Source organism: Oncorhynchus tshawytscha, linkage group LG05 (assembly GCF_018296145.1).
Source record: "Oncorhynchus tshawytscha isolate Ot180627B linkage group LG05, Otsh_v2.0, whole genome shotgun sequence".
NCBI lineage: Eukaryota > Metazoa > Chordata > Actinopteri > Salmoniformes > Salmonidae > Oncorhynchus > Oncorhynchus tshawytscha.
In genome coordinates, this window is record NC_056433.1 from 6,437,044 (window position 1) to 6,457,731 (window position 20,688).

General features: G+C 50.3%; 1 protein-coding gene across 6 annotated transcripts in view; it reads right to left on the minus strand.

Moving 5' to 3' along the window:
• The window catches only part of LOC112236437 (kinesin-like protein KIF13B), a 61,761-nt gene that overhangs the window by 19,062 nt on the left and 22,011 nt on the right, over positions 1-20,688 (minus strand). For all 6 annotated transcript variants that reach the window (XM_042321403.1, XM_042321401.1, XM_042321402.1 and 3 more), the window contains 15 exons: positions 19,759-19,869; positions 19,328-19,462; positions 18,499-18,629; positions 17,922-18,008; positions 17,600-17,787; positions 17,099-17,336; positions 16,735-16,897; positions 14,938-15,084; positions 13,196-13,345; positions 9,677-9,769; positions 7,617-7,790; positions 6,570-6,727; positions 3,836-3,968; positions 2,061-2,210; positions 1,029-1,128 (listed from right to left, as the gene is read on the minus strand). In XM_042321403.1, coding sequence (XP_042177337.1) covers positions 1,029-1,128; positions 2,061-2,210; positions 3,836-3,968; positions 6,570-6,727; positions 7,617-7,790; positions 9,677-9,769; positions 13,196-13,345; positions 14,938-15,084; positions 16,735-16,897; positions 17,099-17,336; positions 17,600-17,787; positions 17,922-18,008; positions 18,499-18,629; positions 19,328-19,462; positions 19,759-19,869 — 2,158 coding nt within the window. The remainder of the gene's footprint in view (positions 1-1,028; positions 1,129-2,060; positions 2,211-3,835; positions 3,969-6,569; positions 6,728-7,616; positions 7,791-9,676; positions 9,770-13,195; positions 13,346-14,937; positions 15,085-16,734; positions 16,898-17,098; positions 17,337-17,599; positions 17,788-17,921; positions 18,009-18,498; positions 18,630-19,327; positions 19,463-19,758; positions 19,870-20,688) is intronic.

Below are 20,688 nucleotides of genomic sequence, written 5' to 3' on the forward strand. Positions count from 1 at the left end.
ACTGGACTTGAGACAGCAGTCAGGAGTACAGGTCATCAATACGCTCTGTGTGTAATGTAGTGTGTCCTGAGGAGGTCATCAATACGCTCTGTGTGTAATGTTTCGTGAGGAGGTCATCAATACGCTCTGTGTGTAATGTAGGGTGTCGTGAGGAGGTCATCAATACGCTCTGTGTGTAATGTTTCGTGAGGAGGTCATCAATACGCTCTGTGTAATGTAGTGTGTCGTGAGGAGGTCATCAATACGCTCTGTGTGTAATGTAGTGTGTCGTGAGGAGGTCATCAATACGCTCTGTGTGTAATGTGTGTCGTGAGGAGGTCATCAATACGCTCTGTGTGTAATGTTTCGTGAGGAGGTCATCAATACGCTCTGTGTGTAATGTAGTGTGTGTCGTGAGGAGGTCATCAATACGCTCTGTGTGTAATGTTTCGTGAGGAGGTCATCAATACGCTCTGTGTGTAATGTTTCGTGAGGAGGTCATCAATACGCTCTGTGTGTAATGTAGTGTGTCGTGAGGAGGTCATCAATACGCTCGGTGTGTAATGTGTCGTGAGGAGGTCATCAATACGCTCAGTGTGTAGTGTAGTGTGTGTCGTGAGGAGGTCATCAATACGCTCTGTGTGTAATGTAGTGTGTCGTGAGGAGGTCATCAATACGCTCTGTGTGTAATGTGTGTCGTGAGGAGGTCATCAATACGCTCTGTGTGTAATGTTTCGTGAGGAGGTCATCAATACGCTCTGTGTGTAATGTAGTGTGTCGTGAGGAGGTCATCAATACGCTCTGTGTGTAATGTAGTGTGTCGTGAGGAGGTCATCAATACGCTCTGTGTGTAATGTGTGTCGTGAGGAGGTCATCAATACGCTCTGTGTGTAATGTAGTGTGTCGTGAGGAGGTCATCAATACGCTCTGTGTGTAGTGTAGTGTGTGTCGTGAGGAGGTCATCAATACGCTCTGTGTGTAATGTAGTGTGTCGTGAGGAGGTCATCAATACGCTCGGTGTGTAATGTAGTGTGTTAGTCAGGGCTGACCGGGCTTTTGGACCATTTTCTGCAGGTGCTGGTCCAGGTATTCTTGTCTTGTAGTGAGGGTGGTCAGCCACTGGTCCCTCAACCTCTCCAGATCAACTTCCTGCAGACACACACACACACACCTCAGTTCTATCCCTCCTATATAGATTGTCTTCACCTACACAGACTCACACCTCAGCCCTGGTACTATCTTAACTTGTCCAATAAGAACAACATTTCTGTTTTGGTTCGGTGTGCCCAACTGAAAAAAAATGTGACTACTTTCCTCCACTCACCTCACGGGGAGAATCTCCTCCGTCCTCCACTCACCTCACGGGGAGAATCTCCTCCGTCCTCCACTCACCTCACGGGGAGAATCTCCTCCGTCCTCCACTCACCTCACGGGGAGAATCTCCTCCGTCCTCCACTCACCTCACGGGGAGAATCTCCTCCGTCCTCCACTCACCTCACGGGGAGAATCTCCTCCGTCCTCCACTCACCTCACGGGGAGAATCTCCTCCGTCCTCCACTCACCTCACGGGGAGAATCTCCTCCGTCCTCCACTCACCTCACGGGGAGAATCTCCTCCGTCCTCCACTCACCTCACGGGGAGAATCTCCTCCGTCCTCCACTCACCTCACGGGGAGAATCTCCTCCGTCCTCCACTCACCTCACGGGAGAATCTCCTCCGTCCTCCACTCACCTCACGGGAGAATCTCCTCCTTCACTCACCTCACGGGGAGAATCTCCTCCTTCACTCACCTCACGGGGAAAATCTCCTCCTTCACTCACCTCACGGGGAGAATCTCCTCCTTCACTCACCTCACGGGGAGAATCTCAACTGCATTGCCTTTATTCCTTTCTCTCTCCTCTCCTTCTTATCAAAGCCCATTGGATGAGAAGATGAGAGGGGAGGAACCTCTGACATTTCAATCCAATGGACTTTGAGAAGGAGGAGAGGAGTGAGGACACGAGGAGTCAAGGAAATACAATTGAGGTTCTCCCAATGTGTCAGACTCTAACCTACCATAAACTGATTCCAATCAGTGTTACCTGATAGCTGTCCATGTCCTCATCCGAAGGGTGGGCCTGCCGAACCTCCACGTTGCCGATGGAAACAGAGAGGATTTTTGTGGCAATGAGAGGCATGGTGCCCGAGTCCTGTACGGACCGGACCTCCACCTGAACACGACGAGACTGGCCCTGGGGAGGGGGAGACAGGGATCAGGTTAGAGACTGGCCCCGGGGAGGGGGAGACAGGGATCAGGTTACAGACTGGCCCCGGGGAGGGGGAGACAGGCTTCAGGTTAGAGACTGGCCCCGGGGAGGGGGAGACAGGGATCAGGTTAGAGACTGGCCCCGGGGAGGGGGAGACAGGGATCAGGTTACAGACTGGCCCCGGGGAGGGGGAGACAGGCTTCAGGTTAGAGACTGGCCCCGGGGAGGGGGAGACAGGGATCAGGTTAGAGACTGGCCCCGGGGAGGGGGAGACAGGCTTCAGGTTAGAGACTGGCCCCGGGGAGGGGGAGACGGGGCTTCAGGTTACAGACTGGCCCCGGGGAGGGGGAGACGGGGCTTCAGGTTACAGACTGGCCCTGGGGAGGGGGAGACGGGGATCAGGTTACAGACTGGCCCTGGGGGACAAGGTTCAGGTTACAGACTGGCCCTGGGGGACAAGGTTCAGGTTACAGACTGGCCCTGGGGGACAAGGTTCAGGTTACAGACTGGCCCTGGGGGACAAGGTTCAGGTTACAGACTGGCCCTGGGGGACAAGGTTCAGGTTACAGACTGGCCCTGGGGGACAAGGTTCAGGTTACAGACTGGCCCTGGGGGACAAGGTTCAGGCTACAGACTGGCCCTGGGGGACAAGGTTCAGGTTACAGACTGGCCCTGGGGGACAAGGTTCAGGTTACAGACTGGCCCTGGGGGACAAGGTTCAGGTTACAGACTGGCCCTGGGGGACAAGGTTCAGGTTACAGACTGGCACTGGGGGACAAGGTTCAGGTTACAGACTGGCCCTGGGGGACAAGGTTCAGGTTACAGACTGGCCCTGGGGGACAAGGTTCAGGTTACAGACTGGCCCTGGGGGACAAGGTTCAGGTTACAGACTGGCCCTGGGGGACAAGGTTCAGGTTACAGACTGGCCCTGGGGGACAAGGTTCAGGTTACAGACTGGCCCTGGGGGACAAGGTTCAGGTTACAGACTGGCCCTGGGGGACAAGGTTCAGGTTACAGACTGGCCCTGGGGGACAAGGTTCAGGTTACAGACTGGCCCTGGGGGACAAGGTTCAGGTTACAGACTGGCCCTGGGGGACAAGGTTCAGGTTACAGACTGGCCCTGGGGGACAAGGATCAGGTTACAGACTGGCCCTGGGGGACAAGGTTCAGGTTACAGACTGGCCCTGGGGGACAAGGTTCAGGTTACAGACTGGCCCTGGGGGACAAGGTTCAGGTTACAGACTGGCCCTGGGGGACAAGGTTCAGGTTACAGACTGGCCCTGGGGGACAAGGTTCAGGTTACAGACTGGCCCTGGGGGACAAGGTTCAGGTTACAGACTGGCCCTGGGGGACAAGGTTCAGGTTACAGACTGGCCCTGGGGGACAAGGTTCAGGTTACAGACTGGCCCTGGGGGACAAGGTTCAGGTTACAGACTGGCCCTGGGGGACAAGGTTCAGGGAAGGTTCTCCCCCGTGCCCTGCAGGGATCACAGACTTTCCCTACTAAACATCTAGTATACATCAAATAAAACAGCTCTTGTAGACACTCCCAAGAGGTGGCGCCAAAACACACTGTGTCCTGTACTGCACACAGAAAACAAGCTGCCGACCTGTCTGAGCTGGAAGATGCCCCCAGTGCCCACGTCCTTGGGTGGTAGGACCTCCACAGGGGTGAACTCTCCTGCTTCATTCAGCTCCAACACCTGAACCCACAGCTCTAATCTACGAGTCACCTCACTCCACCTGGTCTCACACACACAGACACACACAGACACACACAGACACACACACACACACACACACACAGACACAGACACAGACACACACACACACACACACACACACACAGACACAGACACAGACACAGACACAGACACACACACACACACACACACACACACACACACACACACACACACACACACACACACGTTATCACGACAGTAATCAAATCAAGCATTATTTATACAGAACATTTCAGACATGGAAACAACACAATGTGCTTCACAGAAAGAAAACTATAACATTTACTACAGAACAAGTAGCCCCACCCCTCTACCCTTCTAGCCCCACCCCTCTACCCTTCTAGCCCCACCCCTCTACCCTTCTAGCCCCACCCCTCTACCCTTCTAGCCCCACCCCTCTACCCTTCTAGCCCCACCCCTCTACCCTTCTAGCCCCACCCCTCTACCCTTCTAGCCCCACCCCTCTACCCTTCTAGCCCCACCCCTCTACCCTTCTAGCCCCACCCTTCTAGCCCCACCCCTCTACCCTTCTAGCCCCACCCCTCTACCCTTCTAGCCCCACCCTCTACCCCTACCCCTCTACCCTTCTAGCCCCACCCCTCTACCCTTCTAGCCCCACCCCTCTACCCTTCTAGCCCCACCCCTCTACCCTTCTAGCCCCACCCCTCTACCCTTCTAGCCCCACCCCTCTACCCTTCTAGCCCCACCCCTCTACCCTTCTAGCCCCACCCCTCTACCCTTCTAGCCCCACCCCTCTACCCTTCTACCCCACCCCTCTACCCTTCTACCCCTCTACCCTTCTAGCCCCACCCCTCTACCCTTCTAGCCCCACCCCTCTACCCTTCTAGCCCCACCCCTCTACCCTTCTAGCCCCACCCCTCTACCCTTCTACCCCTCTACCCTTCTAGCCCCACCCCTCTACCCTTCTAGCCCCACCCCTCTACCCTTCTAGCCCCACCCCTCTACCCTTCTAGCCCCACCCCTCTACCCTTCTAGCCCCACCCCTCTACCCTTCTAGCCCCACCCCTCTACCCTTCTAGCCCCACCCCTCTACCAGCCGACGCTTCTATCCCTACCAGCCTACCCCGCTACCCCTACCAGTTTACCCCTATCAGCCTACCCCTCTTCCCCCAGCCAGCCAGCCAGCCAGCCAGCCTTACCCCTCTTTCCCCCAGCCAGCCAGCCAGCCTTACCCCTCTTCCCCCAGCCAGCCAGCCAGCCTTACCCCTCTTCCCCCAGCCAGCCAGCCAGCCAGCCAGCCAGCCTTGCCCCTCTTCCCCCAGCCAGCCAGCCAGCCTTGCCCCTCTTCCCCCAGCCAGCCAGCCAGCCTTGCCCCTCTTCCCCCAGCCAACCAGCCAGCCTTGCCCCTCTTCCCCCAGCCAACCAGCCAGCCTTGCCCCTCTTCCCCCAGCCAGCCAGCCAGCCTTGCCCCTCTTCCCCCAGCCAAACAGCCAGCCTTGCCCCTCTTCCCCCAGCCAACCAGCCAGCCTTGCCCCTCTTCCCCCAGCCAACCAGCCAGCCTTGCCCCTCTTCCCCCAGCCAACCAGCCAGCCTTGCCCCTCTTCCCCCAGCCAACCAGCCAGCCTTGCCCCTCTTCCCCCAGCCAACCAGCCAGCCTTGCCCCTCTTCCCCCAGCCAACCAGCCAGCCTTGCCCCTCTTCCCCCAGCCAACCAGCCAGCCTTGCCCCTCTTCCCCCAGCCAACCAGCCAGCCTTGCCCCTCTTCCCCAGCCAACCAGCCAGCCTTGCCCCTCTTCCCCCAGCCAACCAGCCAGCCTTGCCCCTCTTCCCCCAGCCAACCAGCCAGCCTTGCCCCTCTTCCCCCAGCCAACCAGCCAGCCTTGCCCCTCTTCCCCCAGCCAACCAGCCAGCCTTGCCCCTCTTCCCCCAGCCAACCAGCCAGCCTTGCCCCTCTTCCCCAGCCAACCAGCCAGCCTTGCCCCTCTTCCCCAGCCAACCAGCCAGCCTTGCCCCTCTTCCCCCCCAGCCAACCAGCCAGCCTTGCCCCTCTTCCCCCAGCCAACCAGCCAGCCTTGCCCCTCTTCCCCCAGCCAACCAGCCAGCCTTGCCCCTCTTCCCCCAGCCAACCAGCCAGCCTTGCCCCTCTTCCCCCAGCCAACCAGCCAGCCTTGCCCCTCTTCCCCCAGCCAACCAGCCAGCCTTGCCCCTCTTCCCCCAGCCAACCAGCCAGCCTTGCCCCTCTTCCCCCAGCCAACCAGCCAGCCTTGCCCCTCTTCCCCCAGCCAACCAGCCAGCCTTGCCCCTCTTCCCCCAGCCAACCAGCCAGCCTTGCCCCTCTTCCCCCAGCCAACCAGCCAGCCTTGCCCCTCTTCCCCCAGCCAACCAGCCAGCCTTGCCCCTCTTCCCCCAGCCAACCAGCCAGCCTTGCCCCTCTTCCCCCAGCCAACCAGCCAGCCTTGCCCCTCTTCCCCCAGCCAGCCTTACCCCTCTTCCCCCAGCCAACCAGCCAGCCTTACCCCTCTTCCCCCAGCCAACCAGCCAGCCTTACCCCTCTTCCCCCAGCCAACCAGCCAGCCTTACCCCTCTTCCCCCAACCAGCCAGCCTTACCCCTCTTCCCCCAACCAGCCAGCCAACCTACCTCTCTCTGAGGGTTCGTGTCTTTGCCTGAATGACTCCCAGATCCCAGAGAGCCAGGTTCCTGCGGTGGTTGACCTGCTTATGTCCAAATACCTCGATGGCCACTGCCCCCTCCGCCACAAACTCCACAAACTCCTCGGACACACACACCTCCATCTCCTGGGAACAAACAAACAGAGCACACAAAAAAGGCCCATGAGACAAACACTGGACACACAATCATTCCAATTCGGTCAGATTATGAGATCCAACACAGCTCCTAAGCCACGTATGTCGCTTTGCTCTGGAAACACTCCCAAAATGTTTGGGCTTTTCCCAAAAAATCATGGTTGAAGGATTCCCAGAATCAGGGAGAATAAAAGAACAAGCAGCAAGTTTCCGGGGTTTTGAGTTGGTGTGTCTGTCCTCCCAAGTCTGGTTGTACACAGAACAAGAGCCATACAAAATGTCTGGAGGGATTAGTATCTGTATGTGGATAGACTTCTCCTCTGTCCTACCGTACTTCATTATTACTAATTCTGTTCCCCAGGAGCCGCGGCCTCCGTGTTCCCCAGGAGCCGCGGCCTCCGTGTTCCCCAGGAGCCGCGGCCTCCGTGTTCCCCAGGAGCCGCGGCCTCCGTGTTCCCCAGGAGCCGCGGCCTCCGTGTTCCCCAGGAGCCGCGGCCTCCGTGTTCCCCAGGAGGCGCGGCCTCCGTGTTCCCCAGGAGGCGCGGCCTCCGTGTTCCCCAGGAGGCGCAGCCTCCGTGTTCCCCAGGAGGCGGCCTCCGTGTTCCCCTGGAGGCGAGCCGCGGCCTCCGTGTTCCCCAGGAGGCGAGCCACGGCCTAGCCCATTGTCCCACGTTGCTCCTGTCAGCTGTATACCCAGCTTTCAGTTAGAACGAGTCTGTTTAATCAAATCTAATCTCATACGCCCAACACATTATAGCACAGGACACATGCAGAAGTTTAGGCTTTTCTCTACAATATGTAGAGAGAGACTCCTCTGCTGTCCTCTACGGCTATTAAAGGTTTCTATGCCCGTCTCTATGTGACCGAGCCACAGTCCCACCTTGCTACTGTCAAACAGCACGGTGCAGAGGGGCTCTTTGCTGGTGGCTGACGGAGGTGAGGGCTCCATCTCCGGGGCGATGAACTCAGGCTCGTCCTGCCCCCAGAAGTGGTACTGGCAGAACACAAAGTTACCCAGGTGACGGGGAAGACCTGTAGCCTGCAGGATCCTCACCTGGACAGAGAGGAGAGGAGACACTCAGCGAATATATGGACACATTCCATAACACAGTGAAGTGGCTATAGATTCTGAATGATCAATTCAACAAACATTTCAACAAACACCGCTTAAAAAAGGACAAGACAAACATTTGAAAACACTAACATATTACTGTCCATTTTAAATTGAACCATTAGCATCCAGCAATTCATTGGGTGTAAAAATGTGGTTAGGTATTGATTTTGGACTGTTTGCAGAGGACAGAGCAGCGATGGCTAAATGGAAGTCAAACAGTAGCCAGTCCAAGCGGCTTCTAAACAGCTTCTTCCCCATGCCATAAGACTCCTGAACATCTAATCAAATGGCTACCCAGACTATTTGTATTGCCCCCCTACACTGCTGCTATTCTGTTATTATCAATGCATAGTCACTTTAATAACTCTACCTACATGTACATATTACCTCAATGACCTCAACTAACCGGTGCCCCTCCACATTGACTCTGTACCGGTACCCCTGTATGTAGCCTCCACATTAACTCTGTACCAGTACCCCTGTATATAGCCTCCACATTGACTCTGTACCGGTACCCCCTGTATATAGCCTCCACATTGACTCTGTACCGGTACCCCCTGTATATAGCCTCCACATTGACTCTGTACCGTAATACCCTGTATATAGCCTCCACATTGTACCGGTACCCCCTGTATATAGCCTCCACATTGACTCTGTACTGGTACCCCCTGTATATAGTCTCCACATTGACTCTGTACCGGTGCCCCCTGTATATAGCCTCCACATTGACTCTGTACCGGTACCCCCTGTATATAGCCTCCACATTGACTCTGTACCGGTACCCCCTGTATATAGCCTCCACATTGACTCTGTACCGGTACCCCCTGTATATAGCCTCCACATTGACTCTGTACCGGTACCCCCTGTATATAGCCTCCACATTGACTCTGTACCGGTACCCCCTGTATATAGCCTCCACATTGACTGTACCAGTACCCCATGTATATAGCCTCCACATTGACTCTGTACCAAAACACCCTGTATATAGCCCCACATTGACTCTGTACCGTAATACCCTGTATATAGCCTCCACATTGACTCTGTACCGTAACACCCTGTATATAGCCTCCACATTGACTCTGTACCATAACACCCTGTATATAGCCCCACATTGACTCTGTACTGTAATGTCCTGTATATAGCCTCCACATTGACTCTGTACCGTAACACCCTGTATGTAGCCAAGATATTGTTATTTACTGCTGCTCTTTAATTATTTGTTATTCTTATCTCTTACATTTACATTTATTTTTTTATGTTTTTTCTAAAAACTGCATCGTTGGTTAAGGGCTTGTAAGTAAAACATTTCACTGTAAGGTCTACCTACACCTGTTGTATTCAGCATTTCACTGTAAGGTCTACTACACCTGTTGTATTCAGCATTTCACTGTAAGGTCTACTACACCTGTTGTATTCAGCATTTCACTGTAAGGTCTACTACACCTGTTGTATTCAGCATTTCACTGTAAGGTCTACCTACACCTGTTGTATTCAGCATTTCACTGTAAGGTCTACCTACACCTGTTGTATTCAGCATTTCACTGTAAGGTCTACTACACCTGTTGTATTCAGCATTTCACTGTAAGGTCTACTACACCTGTTGTATTCAGCATTTCACTGTAAGGTCTACTACACCTGTTGTATTCAGCATTTCACTGTAAGGTCTACTACACCTGTTGTATTCAGTATTTCACTGTAAGGTCTACTACACCTGTTGTATTCAGCATTTCACTGTAAGGTCTACTACACCTGTTGTATTCAGGTCTACTACACCTGTTGTAGCTCCAGGACCGGAGGTTTCAGTGTCTCTGTTGAAAATCTCTTACCACACACTCCATTTTGCGAGTCTCTCCATCTGCAGTGGTCTCCTCCAGCCCCTCGCTTCCCCGCCACACCTCCACATGGAGACGCCCTGCCACCTAACAGACAGAAAGACACACAATCAATCTCATTAACCCTTTACACTGCTGGGATATTGGCCTATATATTGAAAAAGTTTCTTAAAAGAAAAAAAATCTGAAAATACATAACCATGGTAGCAATTGAAAAGGGAAACATTTTGGAGATCACAGGGAAATTATTAGACCAAAAAAAGGTGAGGACACAACAGTTCACCTGACAAGACTGAATCCAAACTTTACACTGTTGATTTTACGTGCATTTTTACTGTACGTTTCACCACAGTTGTTAACTAAATCTGAAAACACTCTGGGTACATTCAGTAACATGACGAGAATATTCCTGGGAAATGTGGAGTAGGTGCAACGTAAGACAAAGAAACAAGGGTTTCAGTGAGAGGACTAACTGGTTGCCCCACAGGGTTTCAGTGAGAGGACTAACTGGTTGCCCCACAGGGTTTCAGTGAGAGGACTAACTGGTCGCCCCACAGGGTTTCAGTGAGAGGACTAACTGGTTGCCCCACAGGGTTTCAGTGAGAGGACTAACTGCTTGCCCCACAGGGTTTCAGTGAGAGGACTAACTGGTTGCCCCACAGGGTTTCAGTGAGAGGACTAACTGGTTGCCCCACAGGGTTTCAGTGAGAGGACTAACTGGTTGCCCCACAGGGTTTCAGTGAGAGGACTAACTCGTTGCCCCACAGGGTTTCAGTGAGAGGACTAACTGGTTGCCCCACAGGGTTTCAGTGAGAGGACTAACTGGTTGCCTCACATCTCTCCAGTGTACACAGTTCCTAAGTCATTTCAATGCACTTTTATGACTCAAAGAAGAGTCTTCAACTATACGTTTGCTTGTTTGAGCCTCTCCTCGCTCAGTCGTCGAGGAACTAGAGCAAGGACACTTGTAGTTGTTTTGTTTGAGCTCTCCTCGCTGAGTCGTCGAGGAACTAGAGCAAGGACACTTGTAGTTGTTTTGTTTGAGCCTCTCCTCGCTGAGTCGTCAAGGAACTAGAGCAAGGACACTTGTAGTTGTTTTGTTTGAGCTCTCCTCGCTGAGTCGTCGAGGAACTAGAGCAAGGACACTTGTAGTTGTTTTGTTTAAGCCTTTCCTCGCTGAGTCGTCGAGGAACTAGAGCAAGGACACTTGTAGTTGTTTTGTTTGAGCCTCTCCTCGCTGAGTCGTCAAGGAACTAGAGCAAGGACACTTGTAGTTGTTTTGTTTGAGCCTCTCCTCGCTGAGTCGTCGAGGAACTAGAGCAAGGACACTTGTAGTTGTTTTGTTTGAGCCTCTCCTCGCTGAGTCGTCAAGGAACTAGAGCAAGGACACTTGTAGTTGTTTTGTTTGAGCTCTCCTCGCTGAGTCATCGAGGAACTAGAGCAAGGACACTTGTAGTTGTTTTGTTTGGGACACAACCCAGCGTCCCCACAACTGTCGTTTGGGCAACCCTAAAACAGACCATTTATAAATCACCAATCAGGGTCAGGTGGGCATCATTTGAAAGCTTCTTCTATGGCCAACATGAGTTGTTATAAAACATATTACAGTGTTGGCTTTCACGTGTAATTCAGGGAAACAGATCATCCCATTGGTGCCCATAGAAAGGAGTCCTGAGAGGATTAAGGTGTGTGAGACATGACAAAACAGGCTCATTGTGTTCAGAACAACCCAGAGCACGACACCGTGTCACCATGCACAGATAACATAGTGATTATGATTACATGAGATTCATTATTTGGAAATGTAAAATGCACATTTGGACTCACAGGTGATTGGTTTGTATGACATCAGAGCTGTATTTATTATAATCCTCAACAGGATTATATACATTTTTAAATAGACTCCCCTTAAATTTACAACATTTTCCCTCACTCAGACAACAAAACATTCTCCCTCACTCAGACAACAAAACATTCTCCCTCACTCAGACAACAAAACATTCTCCCTCACTCAGACAACAAAACATTCTCCCTCACTCAGACAACAAAACATTCTCCCTCACTCACACAACAAAACATTCTCCCTCACTCACACAACAAAACATTTTCCCTCACTCACACAACAAAACATTTTCCCTCACTCACACAAAACATTTCCTTCACTCAGACAACATTTCTAAAGTTGGCCAATCAGTGGGAGGGATCGGGGCAACTTTATGTCGAGCGAGGTGCAGAAGATCAGAATGACTGTCAATCAAAACCCAGACAGAAGAGCAGAGGCGGAGCTCTGACATCATCTATAGCATGTTACTGTACAGCCACTGAGCTCTGACCTCATCTATAGCATGTTACTGAACAGCCACAGCCACTGAGCTCTGACCTCATCTATAGCATGTTACTGAACAGCCACTGAGCTCTGACCTCATCTATAGCATGTTACTGAACAGCCACTGAGCTCTGACCTCATCTATAGCATGTTACTGAACAGCCACAGCCACTGAGCTCTGACCTCATCTATAGCATGTTACTGAACAGCCACAGCCACTGAGCTCTGACCTCATCTATAGCATGTTACTGAACAGCCACAGCCACTGAGCTCTGACCTCATCTATAGCATGTTACTGTACAGCCACTGAGCTCTGACCTCATCTATAGCATGTTTACTGAACAGCCACTGAGCTCTGACCTCATCTATAGCATGTTTACTGAACAGCCACTGAGCTCTGACCTCATCTATAGCATGTTACCGTACAGACACTGAGATCTGACCTCATCTATAGCATGTTACCGTACAGACACTGAGATCTGACCTCATCTATAGCATGTTACCGTACAGACACTGAGATCTGACCTCATCTATAGCAGACACTGAGATCTGACCTCATCTATAGCACGTTACTGAACAACCACTGAGCTCCAAATGTAGGCATTTATGTCCAATTCTGCCATTTTCAACCTGTATACGGGTACAAGTGTATAAGGTTAACTAATGACTGAACATTTAGCATAATTTCTCTGACATGTCACCCACGTAATCTGATTGATGACGGGCACTGCAGCTTAATAAGATAGAATGAACACACACCTCTCCCTTCTGGTTGATGATGGGTACAGCGTACTGCAGCTTAATGAGATGAACACACACACACACACATCTCTCCCTTCTGGTTGATGATGGGTACAGCGTACTGCAGCTTAATGAGATGAACACACACACACACCTCTCCCTTCTGGTTGATGATAGGTACAGCGTACTGCAGCTTAATGAGATGAACACACACACACACACACACACCTCCCTTCTGGTTGATGATGGGTACAGCATACTGCAGCTTAATGAGATGAACACACACACACACACACCTCTCCCTTCTGGTTGATGATGGGTACAGCATACTGCAGCTTAATGAGATGAACACACACACACACACACACCTCTCCCTTCTGGTTGATGATGGGTACAGCGTACTGCAGCTTAATGAGATGAACACACACACACACACACACACACACCTCTCCCTTCTGGTTGATGATGGGTACAGCGTACTGCAGCTTGACGTCGTAGAAGAGACAGGCCAGAAACACGTTGGCCACTCCTATCAGACTGTGGTTCTCCTGCTCGTCGAAGAACGGGTCGGCACGCTTGAAGTAAGAACGCATCACCTAGACAGAGGGAGAGAGGAGGAGAGGGAGACAGGGTAAGAGGGGAGACAGGGTGAGAGGGGAGACAGGGTGAGAGAGGAGGAGAGGGAGACAGGGTGAGAGGGGAGACAGGAAGGGAGAGACAGGTGGAGAGGGAGACAGGGTGAGAGGGGAGACAGGAAGGGAGAGACAGGTGGAGAGGGAGACAGGGTGAGAGGGGAGACAGGAAGGGAGAGACAGGTGGAGAGGGAGACAGGGTGAGAGGGGAGACAGGAAGGGAGAGACAGGTGGAGAGGGAGACAGGGTGAGAGGGGAGACAGGAAGGGAGAGACAGGTGGAGAGGGAGACAGGGTGAGGCAGTAGACAGGGTGAGGCAGTAGACAGGGTGAGGCAGTAGACAGGGTGAGGCAGTAGACAGGGTGAGGCAGTAGACAGGGTGAGGCAGTAGACAGGGTGAGGCAGTAGACAGGGTGAGGCAGTAGACAGGGTGAGGCAGTAGACAGGGTGAGGCAGTAGACAGGGTGAGGCAGTAGACAGGGTGAGGCAGTAGACAGGGTGAGGCAGTAGACAGGGTGAGGCAGTAGACAGGGTGAGGCAGTAGACAGGGTGAGGCAGTAGACAGGGTGAGGCAGTAGACAGGGTGAGGCAGTAGACAGGGTGAGGCAGTAGACAGGGTGAGGCAGTAGACAGGGTGAGGCAGTAGACAGGGTGAGGCAGTAGACAGGGTGAGGCAGTAGACAGGGTGAGGCAGTAGACAGGGTGAGGCAGTAGACTAGGGCACACATACTAACATTATAGTTAGTATGCTTAATGGTCATAGTATGGATATAGTTAGTATGCTTAATGGTCATAGTATGGATATAGTTAGTATGCTTAATGGTCATAGTATGGATATAGTTAGTATGCTTAATGGTCATAGTATGGATATAGTTAGTATGCTTAATGGTCATAGTATGGATATAGTTAGTATGCTTAATGGTCATAGTATGGATATAGTTAGTATGCTTGATGGTCATAGTATGGATATAGTTAGTATGCTTAATGGTCATAGTATGGATATAGTTAGTATGCTTGATGGTCATAGTATGGATATAGTTAGTATGCCAAAATGTTCCCGGATGTCATTCTAAATTCGCCAAAGTAGAAACTTAGAGAACACTATATCCGTAACTTTGGGGCCCATAATGCAATTCTTCAGGAAATGGGCATGGCTTCACATTTTCAGATGTGAAGAAAATGGCAGGAAAAAAAGCATAATTAAATAGTTGCCAGCAGCACAGGTACAGTCACCAACGCTCTAGATACCATGAAAACAGCCTAACCAGCTCTGCTAGGCAGAGTAAATTTGGCAGAGCGGTCTCATTGGTGTCTGGAAGTAGCTAGCAAGCCAGCCAACGTTAGCCTGGGTGCTTGACTACCGTTGTAAGGTCAGAACCAAAATCAACCCGACTCCTCGGCCCGAGTGTCCAGTATGCGCTCAGAGGGCGAAACGCTCTGAATTTACAAACAATCTGACAATTGAATTTAAGAACACACCCGAAGTCGTAAATTGTCTAGACATTTGTTATGCTAACTAGCTAGCAAGAGGTTGCATAGCAACAGCATCAACTCACAGGGTTGTCTTCGTCATAGTCCTTCCACTCCTGGTACAGTTCTCTCATGTCCACCAGTCTGTTCTCCATCTTCTCCAGAGCCCAGATCTGTTTCCCTTTCCCCTTACGCCTCACCTGCACCGCGGGCTCACTCAGCACCGCATCACGCTGGAGAGAGATTTTATTAGGATCTCATTTCGACTAATCTTCCAAGAGTCCTTAAACATTAAAATACATATTTAGAATAGGATCACATATAACACACTGTTACAGACATAATACACTAACATAGTGACCAGATAAATACTCTAACAGTCTATAAATACAGATTGATTCCTTCATCTACCATAGTCCAGCACAACGGTCCTATGTAATTATACTAAAGTGCTTTTAAAAAGTATTAATTGAATTTATATAATTGAAAGGTGTCTGGTTTGCTCAGATATATTATTACATATCTTTACTGCTCTAAAATCGACATGTTATTATGCATATTTCTCTTTTTTGTCTGGACAATCTATTCCTACTTACTGAATGTCTGTCTCTTACCAACTGAGTAGTGCTGTGAATACAGTTTGGCCATTTTTCAAATGGTGAGATACAATAAGCACGTTGTTTTTTTCAATGATCTTGTTGATTGACCAACCAAGAGCATTGGACATGACTACAACAGAAGAACCATATCTCCACTTTAAAACAATCCTTTGTTCTTTTTAATTAGATTTATTTAACCTTTTATTTTACTAGACAAGTCAGTTAAGAACAAATTCTTATTTTCAATGACGGCCTAGCAAGGAACAGTGGGTTAACTGCCTGTTCAGGGGCAGAACGACAGATTTTTTTACTTTGTCAGCTCGGGGATTCGATCTTGCAACCTTCCGCTTACTAGGCTACCCGCCTCTAACCGCTAGGCTACCCGTCACCCCAATTAATCTGCAGTCTCCTAAATATTTAGCTATTCTTTTGATCATGCATGCAGTTTATATATATTTACATAGATAAGTTATTTGAGACGACCATGATAAGCCGTTGTCTTGCTGCACTCCCAGTAGTTTGGTTTCTGCCACTTCCTCAATTTGTACTTCCCCAGTACTTCTTTGTGTTCCTGGTGGATCAGACCAACATAATCTTGGTTTTTAAAACAAGTTTGTTCAAACCCACTCCCTGATATTTCCCAGGTCTACTTGTAGAGCTTACTGTACCTGTTGAACCGATTGTCTTGATGCATAAATTGTAATATCTGCAAATATAGTAGTTTGAGTTTCAAATAAGGCATAAGGAAGGTCGTTGATAGATATATATTTATTGGTTATTGGACCAGCAGGTCATCACTGCCTCTCTACACCATGCAGAGATTTGAACCAACCTGTCAGTTACTATGTGATGATCTAGATGCTTCCTGCTGATTCAGTATGTATGAGGAGTTGTGTCAAAGTAACTTGTACATAAATAGTTATTAAGTAAAAAAGTGGCCCAAGGCAGCTGCCCTGTGGTATTCCACAGTTTAAAAGCATGAGGGGAAGAAAATGAACCATTGATATAGGTGGCCTGAGAGGGAGGGAGAGAGAGAGGGAGGAGAGAGGGAGGAGAGAGGGAGGAGAGAGAGAGAGAGAGAGGAGAGAGGGAGGAGAGAGAGAGAGAGAGAGGAGACACACATAACCCACTGCAACACCTCACATGAAAGCAATGCAGAGCCACATAGCACTTTTGTCAGTATTTGTCTGACTGTACTGTAAAGCTGATAGTGTTATCATGGTAGTTACTGCGCAGTCAGTCAAACACAGAACTTTCCCCCCTCTTACACACACAACACCCTACCTTTCTGTTGGCATTGAGGTTAGCAGCAGGTATTTGCAGTGTGACCAGGTACTCAGTCCTCTTGTTGAGTTCCTCAGCTATAAAGCCAGCCTCCTGCACCAGCAGGTTAGCTCTGACGATCTGTTGTCTCAGCCTTCGCAGGCTACGCGTCATCATGGCCTCTCTACAGCACGGAGAGCGAGACAGAGGGTTAGGGATGGTTATAGGACCAGCAGGTCATCACTGCCTCTCTACACCATGCAGAGATTTGAACCAACCTGTCAGTTACTATGTGATGATCTAGATGCTTCCTGCTGATTCAGTATGTATGAGGAGTTGTGTCAAAGTAACTTGTTCCGTGGCCGTTTAACCCTTGACCCCTCACCTGTCCTCGCTCCAGCGGCGCATGCGTGTCTGGGCGCAGGGTGATGATGCGAGCGATGCTGCCGAGGGACTGGCTGGCTCCAGGTCTGCAGGCAGCAGGGTGTGTTTCTCTGCAGGAGGGAGCCGCTTCCTCAGCTGCTGCAGCTCCTGCTCGTACATCTGTCTCTGTCGCTCCAGAGCCGTCCTCTTCTCCTCCTCGTGCTGTCGCTCCAACGTCTGGAGGACAGACTGCATGGGGTCTGGGAGGGAGGGAGGGGAGGAGCGCGGGAGTGGGGGAGCGGGAGGGAGAGCGGTGGGGAGAGGGAGGAGGAGGGAGAGCGGGGGGGAGCGGGAGGGAGGGGTTAGTGATGAAACGTAGGAAAGCGAATGGATCTGAGATCAGACTGCCGAGCTGAATATAATCTTGTCATTCTGAACATGTCGGTATCTACCTTAGATGAATGCAATGTAAGTCTCTCTGGATAAGAGTGTCTGCCAAATGACTACAATGTAATATTGTCACCGTTGTTGCCCATGCCTTTCATCATGACCTCTGTCTGGGCGAAATCGTATCCGAAGCTGACCTCGCTGGAGACGTCACTGGCCGTATCAAAGTCCACCTCCAACTGGTCAGTACTGAGGAAACTCTTCATCACACCACCCTCCTCATCCTCACCCCCTGCATGGGCCAGGTGTCTGGGCAGGTTGATCCTGAGAGCGACAGAGCAAGAGAGCGAGAGAGCGGCTTTAACCAAAACAACAGTGTTTGTGAATTAATGGCTTCAATACAACATAACAGCTGCCACTCAAGTAGAGGGAGACAGCTGTTCTGTAAACTCATCGACCTGAAGAAGTGGTTGTTTCCCCACAGGATGCGGTCTCCATGGTGAAGCTGGACTGGGTTGGTGACTGAAGAGCCATTCACACACGTACTGCAGACAGAGACAGTCATGACTATTTACAGTAGATGTAACAGAAATTAACTATAGCAGTTTTGTACCGTGCATTGTGGTGTGTGTGTGTGTGTGTGTGTGTGTGTAGCCCTAGCGTGCGTTACAGTGTGTGTGTGTGTGTGTGTAGCCCTACCGTGCGTTACAGTGTGTGTGTGTGTAGCCCTACCGTGCATTAGTGTGTGTGTAGCCCTACCGTGCGTTAGTGTGTGTGTGTGTGTGTGTAGCCCTACAGTGTGTGTGTGTGTGTGTGTGTGTGTGTGTAGCCCTACCGTGCGTTACAGTGTGTGTGTGTGTGTAGCCCTACCGTGCGTTACAGTGTGTGTGTGTGTGTGTGTGTGTGTGTGTGTGTGTGTGTGTGTGTGTGTGTAGCCCTACCGTGCGTTACAGTGTGTGTGTGTGTAGCCATACCGTGCGGTGCGGTGTGTGTGTGTGTGTGTGTGTGTGTGTGTGTGTGTGTGTGTAGTCCTACCGTGCGGTGCGGTGTGGTGTGAGCACCACTCCAGTCTCAGCGGTGATGTTGATGACACAGTGTTCAGGGTGGATGGCCATACCACACAGCTGGATATCCTGAGAGTCAGCAGAGCCAACACGCGTGTGCTCCTACACACGGGACACAAACATGGGACAGACCATAGACAGGTGGGTTAATATGTTATTACGTCAGCCAAGCATGCACACGTGTGATCCTACACACGGGACACAAACATGGGACAGACCATAGACAGGTGGGTTAATATGTTATTACGTCAGCCAAGCATGCACACGTGTGATCCTACACACGGGACACAAACATGGGACAGACCATAGACAGGTGGGTTAATATGTTATTACGTCAGCCAAGCATGCACACGTGTGCTCCTACACACGGGACACAAACATGGGACAGACCATAGACAGGTGGGTTAATATGTTATTACGTCAGCCAAGCATGCACACGTGTGCTCCTACACACGGGACACAAACATGGGACAGACCATAGACAGGTGGGTTAATATGTTATTACGTCAGCCAAGCATGCACACGTGTGCTCCTACACACGGGACACAAACATGGGACAGACCATAGACAGGTGGGTTAATATGTTATTACGTCAGCCAAGCATGCACACGTGTGCTCCTACACACGGGACACAAACATGGGACAGACCATAGACAGGTGGGTTAATATGTTATTACGTCAGCCAAGCATGCACACGTGTGATCCTACACACGGGACTCAATCACTACCATAAAGAAGAAAAAAAAAAATCCCAGATTGTAGCTTTAAGATCTGTGAATAGGATAAGTTGCTGACTGTACCTTTAGGTAGTAGACCAGCAGTTCGTTGAGGGCAGGGTCGGCGTTGAGGTTGACAAGGAAACACTTGTCATCTACCACTCTGATGCCAGACGACTGGAGAGAGATGCCTAGAGACTCCAACTGTTTCTGACGCTCCTACAGCACAACATAGAAGATAGACGACTGGAGAGAGATACCTAGAGACACCAACTGTTTCTGGCGCTCCTACAGCACAACATAGAAGATAGATGACTGGAGAGAGATACCTAGAGACACCAACTGTTTCGGTCTCTCCTACAGTACACACACAGTGGACAGTAGTAAAGACAGTAGACAGTCGTAGACTGGAGAGAGATACCTAGAGATTCTAGCTGCGTGTGAGGAAAGAAACATAATAAAACACAGAAAACTATCAGTACAGCAGGACAGAGCAGAGGACTGTGGTTAGCTACCTGAGCAACTGCCTCAGTCTTGCGTAATTTCTGCTCCCAGGTAACAGTCATCTCCTGGATCAGCTTCTCCGATTCCTCCAGCCTGTCCTTCAGATCTGGAGCCTTCATGGACTGACAGGGAGAAGAGACAAATCAAATACACATTCATCACATGCTTGGTCAAACAGCAGGTATAGACTAACAGCTAAATGCTTACTTACAGGCCCTTCCCACAGAGTACCAGTACTGAGTCCCTGTCCAGAGGTAATGGAGGTGGATACATATAGTTCTTCGGAAAGTATTCAGACCCTGACTTTTTCTACATCTTGTTACGTTACAACCGTATTCTAAACTTCATAAATTGAAGCGGGGGGGAGACGACAATCCACACACAATACCCCACAATGACAAAGCAAAAAACAAGTTTAGAAATGTTTGCTAATTTATTACAAATAAAAAACATGATATATGACATTTCCACAAGTATTCAGACCCTTTACTGAGTACTTTGTTGAAGCACCTGCCATGAGATCAGCTTGGCACACGGCTGACAGATAGCCGGAGCGCGGGGGGTGGGGGTTATGACTTAACAGCCGGTAATAAATAGTTAGCCGAAACTCTTTCTTGCCCTGCAGTATTGGGAAACAAATCCCTTTGTCTACAGAAGACCTTTGGAACAATATTCATGACACAATATTCATGACACAGGAATGTTGTTATTAATGTTCCACGGGGATCTAAAAAATCATCCTGTCATGTGGTTTATTATTTTGTGATGTCATTAAGGATGGTATGACAAAGTAACTGTGAAAGTGTACGTGTCCTATGTGTCAAGTTTACATCGAAATGTGGTAGAAAATATATTATTAAACATATAGTTTTGTGAAGATAAAATTGTACTATAATACATACATCGACAACTTCACCATAGGAGTCATAGAGTTCAACAGA